The 18915-nt window shown below is 44.5% G+C and overlaps 2 protein-coding genes across 4 annotated transcripts; one reads left to right on the top strand and one right to left on the bottom strand.

The window, feature by feature from the left end:
• Window positions 1-80: 80 nt before the first annotated feature.
• Window positions 81-3640, top strand: slc66a3 (solute carrier family 66 member 3). The gene is made up of 7 exons (XM_085931736.1): window positions 81-313; window positions 1692-1774; window positions 1848-1917; window positions 1998-2055; window positions 2119-2239; window positions 2338-2379; window positions 2455-3640. The coding sequence occupies exons 1-7, from the start codon at window positions 123-125 to the stop codon at window positions 2553-2555; spliced, it is 666 nt and encodes a 221-aa protein (XP_085787862.1). The 5' UTR covers window positions 81-122; the 3' UTR covers window positions 2556-3640.
• rock2a (rho-associated, coiled-coil containing protein kinase 2a) lies at window positions 3004-17060 on the bottom strand. 3 transcript variants are annotated; one of them, XM_085931733.1, is made up of 33 exons: window positions 16200-17060; window positions 11832-11913; window positions 11653-11753; window positions 11431-11568; window positions 11069-11329; window positions 10746-10890; window positions 10523-10661; window positions 10192-10283; window positions 9957-10116; window positions 9817-9871; window positions 9573-9661; window positions 9451-9499; window positions 9045-9180; window positions 8788-8879; window positions 8404-8650; window positions 8206-8312; window positions 7974-8133; window positions 7735-7895; window positions 7474-7658; window positions 7311-7380; window positions 7124-7227; window positions 6675-6861; window positions 6514-6607; window positions 6353-6447; window positions 6072-6263; window positions 5817-5985; window positions 5652-5722; window positions 5494-5582; window positions 5305-5383; window positions 4968-5235; window positions 4691-4904; window positions 4491-4538; window positions 3004-4338 (listed from the first exon to the last, which is right to left on the bottom strand). In XM_085931733.1, exons 1-33 carry the CDS (start codon window positions 16296-16298, stop codon window positions 4335-4337), a joined length of 4182 nt encoding a protein of 1393 aa, XP_085787859.1. In that variant the 5' UTR covers window positions 16299-17060; the 3' UTR covers window positions 3004-4334. The 3 variants fall into 3 exon arrangements, with proteins under 3 accessions (XP_085787859.1, XP_085787860.1, XP_085787861.1); XM_085931734.1 differs by lacking the exon at window positions 4491-4538; XM_085931735.1 differs by lacking the exons at window positions 11832-11913; window positions 16200-17060 and having other exon boundaries at window positions 11069-11310.
• Window positions 17061-18915: the final 1855 nt, after the last annotated feature.

Genomic DNA, 18915 nt, shown 5'->3' with positions numbered 1-18915 from the left:
CAGAATGCTATTGTAATAAACCCTGCTATATTTTATTTTGAAATGACGTAAAGGAAATGACGCTTTCCGAGAGAGTGAAAGCGCATCTACCGGTCCGTGGCATCCCTAGCACTTTCTGCTTGATGCTTTATGTAGGTCAGATTTCGGAATTGCAACCATTCAACAAAATGCAATCTGAAATTTTGCTACACTTGGCCAATTTTTCTACATTATTGCTGTGCATGGTGCTGAAGTTCCCGCAGATCTTCTTACTGTTGCGAGCCAAATCCACAACTGGAATCAGCCTCAAAAGTCTTGTGCTCGAACTTATCGGGTAAGTCACGATAGTGAGTCAAAATAAAAGTGTGTTTTTCGCATGGCATTATGTTTTGTGCATATTTGTGCAGAGTCTAAACTAATTCGGTGCTCGCTTTTATTTTGAAACGCCGCTTGTTTTGCAAAATGCTTTTAATAAGACTTAACGTTGCACGCAACTGCACATGTGTAAGTATCCTCAATAAGGACTGGGCGAGATGCGGGCCGGCCAGATGCGGGCGGGCGGGCGGCCGGGCCAGATGCGGGCGGGCGGCCTTGGCCTCAATCCTGCCTGGATTGGTCGACAGACAACCGCAGGGCTCATAGACAGACAGACATACATCTGCACTCACATTCACACTCCATGGCAAGCAATTTATGGAGCTCAGGGAAACATGCAAACTGGCAGGCCAAAACTCAGATTCATACCCACCATCATTCTTTTCAAATGTGAGATTGTCAAGAGGAGCCCAAACTCATAATCCCACAGTTTTGTGATGAAGATTTAAAATGGCAATAAATGACTGCACTAAATGACAAGGTTTCAGATCTATCGCAAATGTTTTAGTCATAGTCACAGTAAATATTTGCTTGCAAAATATTGGACTAAAACGGAGAAGCGCCGACAGTAACCCAGTGTGCCTTCAAATGCTGCAAGACAACATTTGCTTTGCCTCTAATAGCACATCATGTTGACACAAGGCATCTATTTGATTTGTGTGTGCCTGCAATTATTCGGAGGGTCTTTCAACAATATTGGAGTCATGCCATGATTACAGTATGTAGAGTCAATGTTTTGTGAAAAGCAAACGGACTAATTTTCCTGCTTAATGGCACATTTTGAGGACTTGAGTGAGTCCTACTCGATTCATTTCCTATCATACCAAAGGGAAGTAAGAGCCTGCTGTCACACTTAACATTGCACACAGTTCCGAGTTGCTGCCAACCTGACCCAGCGTGAATAAATCATATCATAATAAACAGTAGACTTGAACAGCGCAGGAAACACACCATATATATAGTATTGCTCCAAAAACACTTAGTGAAGTTGGGTCATCAAAAAGGATGATTTGGTATTTGTGCGTAGTAGTGTGCAAAAGGCCACCCGGCGTTCAGCAACATTGCAGGCTTTTCCTTCATCTCACTCTTATAGACAGTAAACTGGGTTTGTTGAACGTTTTCTGTGCTAACAATGGGGCTGATGCATAGAAGCTGGTGTTAATGTTGACTATTCCCAACCTTGACAGCTAAACTGCATGTGCATACAATCGTTTGCTGTTTGCCATCGATTGCACGCACGTTGACATTGTACAAATCCATTTGCTGTGGCTATTTGTTATCATTTTGCCTGCTTCTTTCATCAAGTGGCATCCTTTGATTTGTCATCTACTTCACAGCTACATTGTATTTATTAGCTACCAGATGTATTATGACTACCCATTTCCAACATACCTGGAATATCCAATTCTCATTGCGCAAGGTGAGGCCGGCCACATTTTCTTGGTGGGTTTTGTTCTGATTTGTCCAAATGATTGTGTGTTTTGTGTGGTCAGATGCGGTTCTTCTGCTCCTGATTTTATTCTACAGTGGCCGGCTGCAGGACAGCCTGGTGTACGCCGTCACGTATCCATCCATCTTTCTGCCGCAGTACATTTTGGAATTGTTTACATTGAGGAACATTTGCCTTAACCTCACACGTTCAGCTTTGTCGTGGGTTGGCGGCTCCTCACCGTGGAAAAATGGATCATCGATTTTGCAATGGTAATAATACTGCAACTGTGACGGAGATATTGTCTATTGTTCATGACTACTTTCTTTTCTCAGAGCCTGTGCACGCTCATTAGTGCAGCCAGTAAGTTTGCCCAACTGCAGTGTCTGTGGAGGTCAAAGGACTCTGGACAGGTGAGCGCCCTTACCTGGGCGCTAGCCACCTCCACATGCGCAAGTAAGGGACATTTTTTCTTTTGAATGACATTTACAAAACGACCTCGTGATTGATTGAATATTGGATGGCAAAAAAAGTCACCGTGCATCTCTTTTCAGCTCGGATTTACACCACCGTCGCGACAACTGGAGACACGCAGGGTGAATATGGTGGCTCTTGGTCAAATGAAAAAAAACAACAACAATTGCTCATGTGATCTCTGTTTGTGAGCGCAGTTCTGGTTCGTTTCATGGTCATGACCTTGCTGAACCTGTGGGTGCTTTTCAGCGTGCTCCATTACCGAAGAACCAGCCGAAGCTCCATCAAAACAGACTAAGCACTTTGGAGAGCAATGTTACAACGCCAGATCTAGCCTGGCAACGGGTTACATCTGTCTGTACAATGTGCTTTTAACTCCCTTTGTTATTATTTTTCAAGAACATTCCAATGGGCAGAAAAAAAGAAAAGATGTTTTATTACGCTGTAAATAGTTTTGTAGTGGGAAAGGACAAACATGACTTCCCAGCTCAGGATAAATGACCGTTTTTAATGTGTGTTAAGTTCTTTTCCAAACTCCATTGAAATAAACCTAAACTTTTACTGTCTTGCTTCGCGACGCTTCTTGTTCACCGCCACATTGGGAAATTCAACATTTACAAAGATAACTGCTTATTTTTTTCCTGCCTGCCTGCCTGCCAGAGGGAATTTTCGCCAATGTTCATTTAGTCTAATTTTTGGGAGTGTTCTTGTTCAAATACAGTGCAATTTGGTACATGTAGTATGTAGTCACATGAATAAGTGAAAGGAGTCTTTTTCTTTCAGGTGTACCTAATGTGGCTGGCTGGTGGGTGCCATTTTCAAAATAAAGACAACCAATCAGCAGCAATCAGTGTCGTTAGCCACCGTACTCAAGAGTTAATTTGAGCAAAGACAAAGGATAACTAAGAGCCAGACGGCACATCCACATCTTTATTGTTGAAGTGGTTATTATAGAGAATTGTTTGGTAGCCAACATGCAGTCTGGATGTGAAGCCCTTAAATATAAAGTGGACGCAGTTGTATAAATATGTGCACTGTATGACTGTATGTCAAATATATACGCTGTATATTTCCATGTATAAAACATGCTTGATGGTTAAAGGAGACGGCGCACACACAAATAGACTCCGTGTGGCTCCACTTGCTCGAAAAGCCACATCCACACGCCATCCAACTATGTGCTCAAACTCCAACGTTACTTTTAATACAAAAATATCACAGGAATTACCTTGGAAGAAAAACTCAATGCAAATAGTGCCCGCTCCGTTTGTTGACGGGATTTTGTTACAATTGCTTCCGTTTCATACGTTTGAAACGTGTGGCAGGCAGTGTGTGTGTGTGTGTGTGTGTGTGTGTGTGTGTGTGTGTGTGTGTGTGTGTGTGTGTGAGGAAGCGGACATGCAAGGTCATTCTGTGGCTTTGTCGTGAACAAAGCGCTTGCTTGGGTCAAGTAAGTTTGGATCCAAGGAATACAATGCTTGTGTCTTGTCTCTGGTTTTTACATTCAAACAACAGCAGCAGGTGCTGGCTGAGCTTGGATCAGAAAAGCAGACAGGGTTAGGCCATCCCTTCCCTTCAGTAAACAAACTAACAGTGAGTGAGTGAGTGAGTGAGTGAGTGAGTGAGTGAGTGAGTGAGTGCTCTTGGTGTGGGACAGAGGAGATGGCAATAAGCAGCACTTTGGTCACTTCTTCAAGTTTGTGTGAGCCAGCGAGGGAGCGAGCGAACGCACTTGAAAGCTACGCGCAAGGTGGAATGCTGCTGAGCTGCAGCGACAAGCAACGGGATGTGTCCTTTTCCCACACAAACCACCGACCCAAAAAGGATTTTGGCCACAGTCCACAAATGAAGATGAGGCTCCTTCAATGAAGCGTTGCCACAAATGCCCCGAGACGCACTAAAAAGTCTGCGTCCAATGCTCCCGCCCGTCCGTCCGTCCGTCCGTCCATCCGTCCGTGTTCAGTGGAGGCCTGCGAAATGAATTCTCCTATAGTCATTTCCAAGATGAGCTGATGGGCGGTTCAGTGTGCTGATTGGCCAGCAGAGCTTGGCGATAAAGTCTTCAAGATACACCCGGTTAGCTGAGGGAGACAGAAACGTTGACAAGTTTTAAAAGCGAGCCTCAGAAAGCACTTCAAGCTGACACATGCAACGTGCATGTTGTCCACCACCACCACCACCACCACCACCACACCATGAGCCAAAGTCAAACACTGGAGAAATCATCTTGTACCATAGTCCACTGCTGGAGTCTTCTCGCATCAATTTGAAGCCATTTGATCTAGTGAATGAAACATTTGTAATGAGGCAAACGACACACGCAATAGATCTGGGTGGGGGGGGGGGGAGTCCTAAACGTAGGTAGAAAAGGTTCTGACAAAGGTTTGCTGCAACAATTTGAAAGCACAGATGTGGCGAGTGCTATTTCACTACCTGCTCTTGCTGATGGGGAGCTGTCGACTGGGCCTCCTCAAGGACTGACTGGGCTGGACTTTCATGGAAGCGCGCGGTGAGGAGCGGGAAAGGCTCTCCGGGGGCGGAGGCTTCTTGGGAATCTTCTTTACCAGGCGACTCACCCACTTCTGCTGCTCCTCCTGAGAAATGGCCAGCAGCAGCAGGTTCTTGGCCGTAGACACGTCATAGTTGACTGAAACGACAAGGTGCTTGCTCATTTCATTTTGAATACACTCACTTGAAAAATGGCGTTTACCTTTGCAAGGAGCTATGATCTCCTCCTTTTTGTCCATATGATCCTTGTGGCACTTGATGTGGCAGCGGCGACATTCCAAAGCGGGTGGCGGCTTGAACATGTTCCATAGTGGTTTGGTGCACGCCTCGCAGTTGGTGGGGAAATGGTACAGGGTGGGAATGAACTCGTGGCCTTTGTGACAGATGTAGCTGGACTTTTCGCCGATTGGCAGCGGTTCCACGGGAAATTCGGGCTCCTTTTTGCTCTCCCCTTCATTGGCGTAAAGAATCTGGAGAGAAGAAAGTGCCTCTTTCATTTTTACAGCACAGCGTAAATAGAGGTCCAAACAATTACAAACCTGGAATATTCTTGGAATTTCTTTGGCGTCGGCTCGGTACACGTCCGTTTGAGTGACGGGCCTTACGTGGAAGAGTTTGCTGTGAAGAAAAGAAATCAAACCTGTAAAATACATTTCTGGTGTATTTGCCAAAGCGTTTCTTCTCCCTGCCGTGCCGTGCCGTGCCGTGCCGTGCCGTGCCGTACTTACTCTATATCAAGCACCATATAAGGGATGGACTGCTCTTTGTCTTGTTCGCTCTTGTAGAAGAGAATCTTCTTGCTGCTCACGACGACATACTACAAGTACAGCGAGTCGTGAGAACACGGTCAAAAAAAAAAAAAAAAGCCCCCAAAGAATATCAATACCTTTTTTTCCCATCCAAACTTCTTGGTGTTGTTGCGCACAGGGAGGGATAGCCACCCTTCAAGCCTCGTTTCTAACACAAAAAGATTGGAATGCCATTTGGTCAAATGTATCTTAGGAGGGAGGCAACAGGGACGGACGGACGGACGGACGCCTTCTTCTTTTACCCGTCAAGGCGTCGTCGGCGTCAAAGTCCGGACCGCTACAGACGCTCGCCGACTCGATGGACTGAACGCTGAGTGACTGAAGGAGATTCCTCAGCTGCTCGATGTCGCTGTCTTTACTGTCCAGGGCCATCTGAAGCTCAATTCGCATCTGACTTTCATCTGCCAATTGCTACAATTCAAAAGGAAACGGCAGCGATCAAATCTACTGCCGGAAGACTCACTCGTACTGATCTTCTGAATCAGAGTCGGACTCACCGCCTGCATTTCGTTGATCTCTCGCTGGTATTTGATGATGGTGCTGTTGAGTTTTTCCTTCTCCGACCTCAGCTCCAACTGCAGCTTTCGGTTCTCTTTCTCCTTTCGGCGCACGTCTGTGTCATTGCCACGGCGACTACTTCCACCACGCACCTCCTTCCTGTTCATGATCTCTGCCAGCTTGTTGACGGCCTGTGAATGGACATTTTGTTTTTTCTTCAATCTAACTCCTGGAATGTAACAAGCAAACACAGCTTTGCACAGCTGTTTCCATCCCAAACCTGGGTTTTGAGTGTCCGCTCAGACTGCAGCTGCTTCTCAAAGGTGTGCTTCATCTGATTGATCTGCTGCTCCCGATCGTTCGACTTCTCCGTTTCTAGATTTAAAATAAAAAACAATGACAACTTGTTTTGGCAGGATCGCAAGGTAAACGTTTTGATACCTTCTAGGACCTCCTTCATTTTGTTGTTGAGCTCTTCCTTTTCATTGGCCAGGTTGGCGACATCACTGGTCAGGGTCCTATTGGCTTCTTCCAACTGTGACATCCATCCACATGGTTTGTTATATACTAAGTGATAGACAAAACCAAGTCACGTCGTTTACCGAATTGATGGCCGTGTCCTTCTCCGACAACTCCTGACGATGGCGGGCCATCATCTCTTTCAGCTCCAGCTCCTTCATGATTTTTTCCTTCTCCAGATCAGAGTATTGCTCCTCAGCGATGGAGCGAGCCAGCTGCTCCGAGTCGGCCTTAGTCAGTGTGATTTCCAGCTGGGCGGCCAGAGAATCTCTGAAATTGAAAGACTAAGCATCAGCCAGCCGCAAACGTACCATAGAAATACTTTTTCTTCTTAACATTTATCCAGCCACGAATAATCACTTCCTCGAACGCCAATCAGTACACTCATCCCTACTGCTCTACCACTAGAGGCTGCTGTTAGCAATAGATTGTCAAAAAGTTCAGGCTGCAGAAAAAGTCTGGATGCCGGAGATATTTGCCGTTTTGCTTGTCAGGCTTACAGAAAAAGAAAGTTTTTGAAAAGTTTCAACACCTCTCTTCCTGTACTTCCTGAAGAGACTGCTGCACTTCTTTCAAGAGTTTGTTCCTCTCATCACATTCTTCTTTTAGTTCACGAACTTGGGTCTTGTACAAAGTCTGGAAAACAAAACGCAAGGACGAATACATGACTGCTGTACTAAATACAACGCATTGCCCTCATATGGTTTTTATAAACTCACAGAAAAATACTGTTCAGCTTCTAACTGGTCTTGTAGTTCCTTCATTTGCCCGTCTGTGTCTTGTCTTTCTCTGTAAACAAAAGAGTGATATGATGTATCCTCTCTACCTGTCAAAGGACAAAAATGTGCATCAGTCAAAAATAAAAAATAAAAATGGACTGACTTGCGCAGCTCCTGGTTCTGTTTTTCCAAGCTGCGTTTAATGTCCAGTAGGTGATTTGTTTCTTGCTTGAGCTGCTTTTCGGATGTTCGCAGGGAGTTGAGTTGTTGGTTCTGGGCCTTGAGGTCATTTTGAGTCAGGTTACGTTTCTGGGTTTCCTGCTCAATCTTCAGCGTTAGATTCTTCACCTGTAGGGGTGGACATCAGACGTTAATTTCCATCCAGCCCATAATTAACATCCGAGCAGTACGGTCGGTCACTCACTTCCTCGGTGAGGTGGTCTTTGTGTCTGCGCAGCTCATCTAGCTTCTGGAGAGCTTGTTTATAGTCACAGTCCATCATACTGCTATGCTTTTCCTGTTCGAGTATCCTGTTCTCCAGCCGCAGTTTGGCTGCTCGTTCCTCTGCCAGCTTTTGCTCCATCTCTGGATTGTGTCACGGACATGCTTAATGCTTGTTTTGGAAACTTCCTCTTACATTTTAGAACGCTCAGTGAATCTTACCCTTGGTGGACTCGGATTTTGCACCCTCGATGGTGACTTTTATCTTGTTCTTGTCTGCCAGCAGAGCCCTGGTGGCTTTATGCGAGCTCTGCTCCTGCTCCAGCTCCTGCTGCAAGACCTTGAGCTTGTAGGTCAAATCGATCTCTTTGTTGCTCTTCTCCTGTGTACGAGCAAAAACGTCGGGATGTCAAAATGACACAGGCCACAAGTACGCAAGTGAATCGACGTGAACCTTTTGCAAGTCAGTGAGCTTCTCTTGAAGATGCCTCTTCTCAGTCTCCCTTTTGGAGAGAGCTCGTTTCTGCTGCTGTAGCTCCTCCTCGAGGCCGGAGACCCGCCCTGCGCCGCAGATAAGGCCGGTTGAGATTTCAGCCAACACGCACACACACACACACACACACACACACACAGGTGAAATTGTCTTCCGCACCCATCAAGTCAGTGATGGTCTCCGAGCCTTGGCTGTGCTCCCTTCGCTCTGCTTCCAGGGCGGCCTGCAGACTGATGCATTCCTTCTCCAAGCTGAGCTTACTGCGCTCCAGCAGACAGCATTTGTCCTGCAGCTCTCGCGTGTTCACCTCCAGCTGCTGCAGCTGTTTGCTGTTCTCCGTTTGGTTTTTACGGAGCCTGGTCGCCGACTCGGATTCGGCCCGTAGCAAGATGTTGGCTTCTTCCAACTGAGAGAGAATGATTGTGAGCTTTACAAAACGACCACATTTTGGGTCAGGCGACTTCAAAAGCGAATTTCTTCAACTGGAGCTGACAAGGAAAAGATCGATGAATACAAAGCGCGTCGTAAAAGCAAACGACCGACCTGTTTCTGCAGATGAATGTTCTTCTCATTGGAAATGTGCGAATTCTGATTCCTTCTTTTTAAGTCGTCCAGCTGATCACGTAGGTTGTTAACTGTAAAATAAGGTACAACCAAAAAGGGTATTGAGAATATTCCATCAACTCAAAAACAATATTCTTTTTTGAATTGGACTATTGTGTTGCTTTTGACATATGCATTCAATGGATTGAACAAAAACTGTAATGCCAATGAGCTGAATTTGTGTCATCATCAATCACCTTCATTTTCCAGACAGCGTTTCCTGTCAGCTTCGCTCTCAGCCTTGCGGTGGCTCTCCAGGCTCTTGTGCTGTAGAAGGGCCTTCTCCCTTTCCAGCTGCCTCAGACTTGACTCCAAATTCTTCCTGCCGCTCACCTGAATTCAGTCATTTCATACCTTGTCAAAGCTTTTACAGTCCTGTCATCAGTTTATCACGACTTAGATTGGGTCTTCAACACAAGTCGGACATTTTATGTGGTTCAACTGAAACATAAGTACCAAAAGCCATCAAAATTTAAGAGCGTAAAACCTAACTATGCTGGAGAAAGAAAAAAAAAAAACTGGCACCATCAATATCTTGCAACACAAACTATTTGAGTAAAATGTGCCTGTGAAGCAGAGATTTACAGGCAGTTATTGTTCTACCTCATCTTCGAGTTCTTTGGAAACTTTATCCAGACGACTTGTGGCAGCTCTGAGGAGTTACAGAGAAATCATTAGAAGAAACATCAACGATCCAGCTTTTAATGAGCTTCAGCGCATTGTACCTGAATTTGTGCTCCAGATCATCTTTGGCTTGTTTCTCATTATTCAGCTGCACTTCCAAATGGCCAAGCTTCTTCTGTAATGCTATTGACTGAAAAGAATGGGAGACATTACATTCAAAAATCAACCTTGTTCATGGAAAATATCTCCAATATTTATGTACAAGTAAGGTTTTCTTCATGTGCTTAATTAAGGGGGATCAGCCTGAAGAAGAAAACCACTCACGTCTGGGCTGAATTGACTTACCTCTCCCTTGGAATTATCATTCACAGACGAAGAGTTGTTGGGAGCGCTTAGTAGCCTAAATAATGAAGCAAAACATACAAGTCGGAATGACTGCTCCCAAACAACAGCATCATCTCATCTCATCTCATCTCATCTCTTACTGGTCTTCTTTGAAGTAGGTGAATCCCACAAAGGGGAGCTGATTTCCAACAAAAGCTTTGGGTGTGGGGAAAGTCTCCACATCGCCTTTGTCATCCTCAATCTCATCAAAGTTACTGGTGTCGATGTCACTACTCAGCTCTGGGACCACGGGTGCGACAGCTGAGAAGAAAAAAAAAAAAAAAGGGTCATAAATAATCAACTTGGACGTTCATGTTTATCGGTAGAGACGCTAACTTTCTCTGATGGTGTCAAAGGTCCACTGGTCGTTCCTGAAGAATGGGTGTCGCTTGATCTCCTCCACGCCGTTCTGTCCCAATCGAACCTCCCTGATTAAAAAAAAAAAAAGAGAGAGAGAGAGACAGAGACCGCACCCTGATTACCTTCGTCAACTAATCCCATTCTGATGTATTGACACAGAAGAAAAATCATTTTGGTAACACATTTGACATTTTTGGGGTTGACATCATCTTCAACAGCAGATAAAGCTTTTCTGGCTCAGACATTAAGAATTGACCTCAAAAGATGGATCGAAGCAAAAGAGAAGATTATTGATTGATTTCCGTACCTGTCGGTCAAGAAGGCACAGATTATATTCTTTGCATCTTTGGAGATCTCCACCTCATCAGGGAAGTTGAGGGAGTTTTTATGGTCCATGATCTTACTGTAGGTTCCCACCAGGGAGTCAGCATAGAATGGCGTGTCACCTGAAACAATTTCATAAACTAGTGACTTACTTGTTGGAGGAAAACATGCTGAAAGGGGAACAAGAAAAAAAAAAAAACCCTGACCAACAAGCATTTCAAAGATGAACACCCCAACAGACCACCAGTCGCACTCTCTGCCATAACAGCCGTCGCCTCCCTGGGATTTCAGCACTTCAGGTGAGATGTAGTCAGGAGTTCCGACGGCTGTGTCACAATGCACCATACCGGTCTGGGACGCAAGCCAAAATGGAAATATTCAACACAGTCTGTGATAAAAGTCATCATCTCATCATAATTGCCGAGAAATAAACAAGTGCGCATTCAAACTGCTCACACGGGATGCTTGTTAGGTATCTTACTGCGGAGGACTTCAAAAAGAATGCGTCTTTGCCGAGGGCAAAACTCACAGAGTCCATCTTCATGCATGTGCCAAAGTCAGCCAGTTTCAGGTGTCCTAGTCTGTCAAGCAACATGTTGTCTGGCTTGACGTCGCGGTGGATGAAGCCCATGGAGTGAATGGCATCCAGGGCCATCACCACCTCTGCCGTGTAAAACTTGGCCCATTTCTCTGGCACGTCGTAGGTACTGGTGAGGTTGACTAGGTCACCTCCTGGCATATACTCCATCACCATGTAGAGGTAGTGCTCATCTTGGAAGGCACAGCACAACTGATCAAACAAACAGGACAAGCTCCTTTATACATCATTACACAAAGAAAAAATGCCTGTCAAAATACATGCCGGCTTCACGGTTGGCCTAAATGTCCTACCTGCACCACCCATGGACTGTTGGCAAAGGCCATGATGTCCCTTTCTTCCCAGAAGAAGGCAGAGTCTGAGCGTTTGATCATCTCAAACTTGCTTAGAAGCTTCATAGCGTAGACTTTCTGAGAGGCTTTGTGCCTCACCTGAATGACGGCGGGCGGGATGCAGAGTTTGGACATTTGCTTTGCCAAATGGGGCCATTCAAATTCAACCTGGGGCCTACTCACCAGCTGAACCTCACCAAAAGCTCCTCGGCCAATCACTTTCACTCGATCAAAGTCGTCCGACTTCATTTGGAGATCTCGAACTTGTCTTATGACATTCTCATCTGAGAAAGAAAAACAAAGATCAATATATCAGAAATGTGAAATTGTTTCCAAAATCAAAGCACTTCTCTGATACTTGCATCTGTTTAAGAAGGTTTCAATGTTTTTATTCTTGCGAAGTGCAGGGTAGTCCAGATCTAAGACCACAGCATTTAAGGAGTCCTGGGAGGGGGGCAAAGAGAAAGAAAACAGGTCACGTATTAGATGCTTGCAACATCTACTCAAATAGAAATGACAAGATACAGAAGAGCACAAATAATCAATGTTCGACGGCATTGGAATAAGTGTCTGCTGCGTATTTTATGCTTAGTAAAGAAATATTTGCAGTGTCCCCTCTCGCTATTTGAAACGTTTGCCACCAGCTCTTGATTCAGCAGCTCGACGACAGCGCTTCCCCATGAAAGGACTACCCTCACACAAAGCTACTATTTAAGGGGAAAAAAAATACACGAGCAGGGGGCCGGCCGGGGAAGGGCACATGAGGAGAAGGGCTGCGCACATCCAAATACATGCACTCGGATCTCCCAAAAAGCAATCCAGGAAATGATCCACCCCTCCTCCTCCCCCCGTGTTGCTCAGATAATTTCACTATGACATAAAGACTTTGTGTCCCTCTGTGCAACTCATTTCCTGTGTGGCCGCAGAGATGTTTGAAATCCCCAAAAAGTATTGCATACTAGCAGGCGGGTTGCACAGTTGCATGCACAGTTGCATGCACAGTTGCTTCTGTGGTGGGTCCCATTAGGAAATACAGAGAGCCACCATGACATCGCAAGAGATAAGACGTTCTATTTAAAGGTTGTCGTGAGATGTCACATTTATCGTATTTGAACACATCCTGGTATAAAGCATTCCACTACAATAAAATTCAGTTGCTTGAATTTCCTGCCATTGGTGGCAATTTGCACTTTTGATGTGCCAAAGATAATGTCTGGTCAAAAAATGCCTTTACTATTTGACTCATATGCGGATCTCTACCAAACTGTGAATTCTGGATGGTTGCTTGGCAACTACAGCAAAAGTGTTTAGCGCTCCATTTTATACCACAAAGTCCTTTTGGCAATATCAAGCGCCGCTTTTGGCAGTTCAATATATGAACTCGAGTGATGTTTGATGTTGAGCGTTTCAGAGAAGCGGCAAGCTTGCACCGTGTGCATTCTGTCTCATCGTGGAGCAAAAACAATAGTATGAACTATGAATGTCCTTGTTTTGATTGAATTCCACATGTTTGGCTGGGCTGGGATGGGCTTGGCATGGCCTACAGACAACAGCAGCAAGAATCCATCCATCCATCCATCCATCGTGCCAGCTCAGATAGCACAGTAATGTGCCCGCAGGGACGGACGGTAGCGGCAACGGATTTGAATGTCCCATGCTCCGGTGCCCTGTGCATTTTTGGCACCAAGGGTTTATTTATTTGTTAATATAGTCCAGTCAACTGAGGAATGCGCAAGAAAAATATAGCAAGGATGAGGCGCCCAGTGCCCACAGTGCAAAGTTGAATGGCTCCAGCGGGGAGGGACTTTTCGAATCCTATCTTGTGACAACAAAGTATTGCGTCATAATTCTGTCTGTTTTGGTTTGAAAAAGCTGTAGGCAGCCAGGGTCAGTCTGTTTTGTTTACATTTTTGCTCAACTCTTTATTTCAACCAGTTGTCATTGACTAGCTGTAGGCCCATGTTTTCCTGTAAACAAAGTAAACCTGTTTTACTTTACATTTGTCATTTGCACAGCTTTCATTTTAAAATGTGTATGATTTATTAAATGTTGAAATACTTTAGTATTTCTGTTATTTGCACAGCTGAGCTTTGTTGAGCAGGAAGCGGAACGCGCCGTGTCGTGTTGAAACAAAACGTTTTGTTTCAAATACAAATATACGTATCGTATCATCGCTATCGGGCCTAAAAATAGCGGGATGTCCCTTTTGGTCCATATCGCCCAAGGTTGACCTATATGGCTGTCATTATATTTTGATTTCTTTGCCATAGCAATGTAGCCTTCTGCCCTGCCCTGCCCTGCCCTGCCCTGCCATGGCAACACAACAGAGACCCCGCCAGTATTATTTCATCACTACTGTTTACTGACCCAATCTTTTGTTTGGCTTTGGAAGAAAGGGAGACGTGAAAATAAATATATGTACAATTGTGTTGTTGCTGCTGTTGCACTGAATGCAAAGTGTGCATTCATAACGGTGGATAGAACATACACGTACTGTGTGCGTGTGGGTGGAAGAAAAAAAGACGTGCGCGTGGGAGGTTGTGTCTCAACAGAAGGCTGACCGAGCTGAAGCGAGATGGAGAGCGAGTGTTATGTGTGGGAGCCTCCTGTTCTCTGCTCACGCACGCACGCACGCACACCCTCATCCAACTAAAAATACACCAAGCTGGAAAACTCTTGAACACATCCACAAGATAAGTCATTTGCAAATCCAAGAACAACAACAAAAAGCGCAGCTACATTCAAATGACTGAGCGCTTTTATGAGTGCACTTCCAAATTCAAGAAAGGTTTCCAACAATCTTTAATGCTATGCCCTACGTTGAATGCTGCATCTCAGTCATCAATAACGTTGACGCAAAATAAAGAAAATGTTATCACGCAAGCCATACAACTGACATTTGGACGTCTGACAGACCCAACTGGGTCTTCTTCACTGAAGTGGAGCAACAAACCAAAAAAAGAGGCCTAACCAGTCATCTCCCCAGAGGAGGTACTGAGTAGAGAGACTGGCTTGTTTTGCAAAAAGGGAGAAGAAAAAAAAAAAAAAGAGATTGACCTGGGCCACCATCCCGAGTGCCTTATAAGGAAGTGTTTCTTCCCAGCGAGCCAGCCAGCGAGCACGCTGATACCACGGTGTGCTGGCCGTTGTTGCTCGTCTAACAACAACTCGACTACACTCCCGAGACAAAGCCCATGCTTTGCTTTGCTTTGAGTGTCAGGGTGAGGTGTCAGGGTGAGGTGAGACCATCCACTCCTCTTTAAACGTTCAAATTGTTCTTTATGGGGTGTGCAAAGTGGCGGAGCAACAGTGAAGAGGAAATGCTGCAATACAACAAGACATTCACGTTGGTGTGGCCAAAATGACAAAAGCTTATAAAACAATCAAATAAAAACAACAACGACGACAAACAAATGTCATTTACCCAATGAGGTCATTTCCTTCGGAACGGTAGAAAGGTCGTCGCTCTGACTGGACGTTTTTGTAATATGGGATTTTGTTTTCTTTCTGTTCCTTTGAGGAAGAATCTAGTAGGAGGTGAGAATCCCTTGTTTTTTTTTAGTGTTGCAGTAAAGATTGCCTCACTTTGCCTGAATTAAAATAAAAAAGGGCCCCGTGCAAGATGAGGCCTATTAAAAGGGGCAAAGTGGTGCTTCTTAAGACATTGTGTTTGTCTTGCAGCAGATCCACTTAAGGAGCTGCAAGGTCACTTAAAACGGCTCGACTGTCTTCCATTGAGTTATCTTGCGAGTCACCAAGGACGATTTGAAGATACAACATTCATCTTTTGAGGAAGCACCACTAATCCAGTAATTGCTGTAAAGTGGAACCTCAAAATGAAGTCACATATATTAGGGGGGGGGGGGTGAAATATGACTCAAAAGTTGCAGCCAATTTGTGTGGTTTAAACCACCAGCCTGCATGAGGTCAAGCGAGACCTCACATACCTTGGCAGACGTCAAGACATCCCAAAGACACATTTATTTCTTGTTTGTGTGTCAGATCCGTGAGCAGGTGCTGCCAGTGCATCTCTCCAATAAAAGATGATTCCATATAGCACTATACCACCCAGTCTCCACTTGAATCAACAAATTCTCCGATTTAATACAATTCAATCTCCTGCAAGTGCCTTCAGTGCACATTTTTGAAAGTGACTGAGCCTGTCCTGTGTGGTGCAAGTCATCCAAGGATGCTTGTTGTGATCAGGCTACAACCATCAATGTTACGTTTCAAATGCAATGCATCTGGACTAGGACCAGCATTCTGTCCAGAAACACCATTTGAAATGCAAGCAGGAGGACAACAGCAGTGACAGATTAGTCCCCATAGATGGAACATTCTCCACAAATTAATCCTAATCTGTAGACACCACAGACCCCCCCTCAAAGTTTTAACTCTTAAGCGGGCGGGCCTTTCCAACCCCTTCTGTTGCCGTTTCTATCGAATACGTTGTAATGGCGAGAGATCTGATTACAGGACGGACTGGAAAATGTTGTTGTACTGTACGTAGGGACAAAGTGAGGGAGGGAGGCAGGCAGCAGCAGGCAGCAGCAGCAGCAGCAGCCTCCCTAATAACAAAGGACAATGCAGAAGAAGAAGAAGAAGAAATACATGAAGCCACATGACATCCCAAAAGCACAAGTTTTCTCGCCTTTCTTTCAAGGAGCAGCCACCACGCACGACATTCCTCAATAATGCACACGATGTGTTTGTTGTTCCACTTGACTTACCAGCAAACTTTCCAGGTTCAACGCAGACCTCGGGTTTCTCATCAGGTCCTGCAACTTCTTCAAGCGGCTTTCCATCCTCTTCTCGGCGCCTTGAGACATGTCTGCGACTTGTTTTGCTCCCCGATCGCTTGGCTTTACATGGGAAAGTCGCTTGTTCGGGCCTAGCGGGGCAGCCTCGGGGCTCCCAGCCCACCCAGATCGTCTCCGACGGGAAAAGAGTGCACCGACGAGGGGGAAATAGTCCTCAACTTGCCCAACGAGAGCGACGTTCGACTTTCAAGGGCCAGAGATAACGTTCCACATTCCATCTCATCTCCCGTTGGGTGGGAGATGCATGTTCAAAGTCGACGCTTAAGTTTGAATTGGGAGATAACAGCGGCAGCAAGCAGTGGCCGAGCAGCAGGGCGTTTTCTTTGGCTCCCCTTCCCCCTTTTTTGAAGGTCTGCAAATGCTTGGGATTTTCCTCTCCTCTCCTCTCCTCTCTCTCCAAAATGCCGCTTCACTTCAGCCCACGCAAGAAAGAGCTTCGGTGTCAAAGTTCCTCCTCGATGATGCCACAAGTGTTATGAAGGGACAAGGAGAATCCCTCCCGCGCTCAATTTTTAACGGGCACGCGCTCACTCTCTTCCTGGGTTCTTGCTCACATTTTCGACCGTTTTCCAAAAGTCGTCTGGTCCGGACGAAAGGTTTGGTCGTGAGAAAAGAAAAAAAAATCCTTGTTTGCTTGGAAGAAAAGTCCCAGCTCTAAAGCAGTCCCTCACGATTCACTAAGATCGACCGACACAACACTCACGCAAACAAACACGCGCGCACGTACGCGCGCACGCACTCTCCCTCCTCCCATTGACAGAAAGAACTCCATTTCCCATGATCCCCCAGTCCTCCCTCTGCACGTCATCTCCTATTTAACTTTGTTTAGAAAGTCACATTTTAATTGATTTTTTTAAAATAATTTATTTATGTATCTATGTATGTCTTTATTTATACAACCGGCATAGCTTTTATGTTTTCAAAACATATTCATAGTTCGCTTTTAATAAAGTTTGGTGTAACAGTAGTGGTTATAGGCTACATATTAGGACTGTGACCGCTGCACAATTGTTTTGTACCCTTTGTCAAATATTTGCAGAGGTATTTCAGTTCAAAATGATGTTGTTGGTCATTGCATCAGTACTTAGAAAAGCCACACGATGGCGCTAAAATACTGCTAAACCTGGGTTTTGTTTGTTGCGGCACCATGACCTTGAACAAGGACCCCACGCACACACACACTAGTCAACGCGTTATTCTTCTCTTTACAAATAAAATTGGATATTTAGTTCTAAAAAAAAAAAAAAACAAGTTCCTGACTTGACTTCATTCATTTATATCTTGGTTTATATTTTGTTTACTATATCAGACTGTATCTCCAGTTCTGGAGGCCAAAGATAAAATGTAAAAAAATCTGGAATGTATCAAGCTCTGTAATAAAACAATACATTTATCCACGTTATAAACAAGGACAATTTATAGTCACTAACTGGTGTTGGAATGGCCTTTATTGTGTCGGGATTGTGCATTTGTAGACATGACCAATCTGAAACAGAGCTGTGTGCCTTTTATTTATTTTTTCTTCATAAGCAATTCATTAACAAATACTGTTACAACACAAAAAAAACCCCTAATGTTGGCCACGTAATAAAAAGATCTCATATTGTTTCCTCCATTTTAATAATTACAAAATAATTGAATTGTTCTCCAGGCAATTACATGGAAAGAAAATGTTCAGGTCACACCCTAGTCACTGTTTTTGTCATTTGTCAACAATAAATAATAATCTCAGATATACACAAAAAGATTGACAGTTCACCACAGGGTAATTCAGATGGTCGTTGAGAGCAAAAGTGTGACAATTCATACAAAGTACGGGGAAAAAAACCAACCTGATCAGCTTTACATTGACACGAGAACAAAGTTGTTTCTGGTAAATTTCATTGAGTACAAAGAAAGAGAGCGAGAGACTACTTCAGAGTATAAGCATCATTGTGGAGATTATTCAAGCGAGAGATAAGGCAACTTCTCTGTTGTTTTTGTTTCAGCAATTTTTTGTCCCTTTAGGGTGGGTTGGTTGTCGTTGCATAATTCTTAGCGATGGAACCGGCCTGCAGTCTATCATCTAAACAGATTGAGAAGATTTGAATGATGGATAATATTTCTTTAATTGGCCATCACAAAAAGTGATTGGCTGAACACTTTGATATCGTGGCTTAGCGCAAAACGTGGAGGGCATAGCGTACGTAGTTGCACTTTCGAGTACACAAATGATTTCCATCAATGCTCAGCTCCACTATAATACAGCGGAAAATTCAAGATTGAAAAATGTGTCAAATTCAAATTCTGAATATTGCACGTACAAATCGTAAGTCAACTAGCGTTCTTGAAAAGACTGTGAGTCAACCTTGGTGGTTTCACAATTGTTTTGTTTCCCTACTCATGTTTGGAGCTGATATTGCCCTGAGGGTGTCTTTACTGGAAAGGTCCATTCTGTGATTAAATCAAAGATTGTGTCATTCATTATTTCATCCTGATGCTGACAGGACAAACATGGATCAATGCAAGAACACCTTTGCTATTTGTCTTTTCCTCTTGCTCTTGGAATGTTTCACATTGGCTTGCGCTCTACACTGTTGTATGCTTTTCACCCTCAAAAGCATTCAATTAACCAACAAAGAATGAA

The sequence above is a fragment of the Syngnathus leptorhynchus genome, chromosome 15, assembly GCF_054491065.1.
Source record: "Syngnathus leptorhynchus isolate UIUO chromosome 15, UIUO_Slep, whole genome shotgun sequence".
Lineage (NCBI taxonomy): Eukaryota > Metazoa > Chordata > Actinopteri > Syngnathiformes > Syngnathidae > Syngnathus > Syngnathus leptorhynchus.
The sequence above is the reverse complement of the archived record's forward strand: the minus strand, read 5'-3'. Positions and strand labels throughout refer to the sequence as shown.

Bases quoted from the DNA above. Each gene is read 5' to 3' on its own strand.
- slc66a3 (XM_085931736.1), top strand. From the start codon at position 123: ATGCTTTATGTAGGTCAGATTTCGGAATTGCAACCATTCAACAAAATG. The intron at 1,775-1,847 runs GTGAGGCCGGCC...TTGTGTGGTCAG, and splicing joins TCCAATTCTCATTGCGCAAG to ATGCGGTTCTTCTGCTCCTG. The intron at 2,240-2,337 runs GTAAGGGACATT...ATCTCTTTTCAG, and splicing joins AGCCACCTCCACATGCGCAA to CTCGGATTTACACCACCGTC.
- rock2a (XM_085931733.1), bottom strand. From the start codon at position 16,298: ATGTCTCAAGGCGCCGAGAAGAGGATGGAAAGCCGCTTGAAGAAGTTG. The intron at 7,659-7,734 runs GTGAGTGACCGA...CCACCCCTACAG, and splicing joins AAGACCACCTCACCGAGGAA to GTGAAGAATCTAACGCTGAA. The intron at 4,905-4,967 runs GTAAACGCCATT...TTGTCGTTTCAG, and splicing joins GATCATAGCTCCTTGCAAAG to TCAACTATGACGTGTCTACG.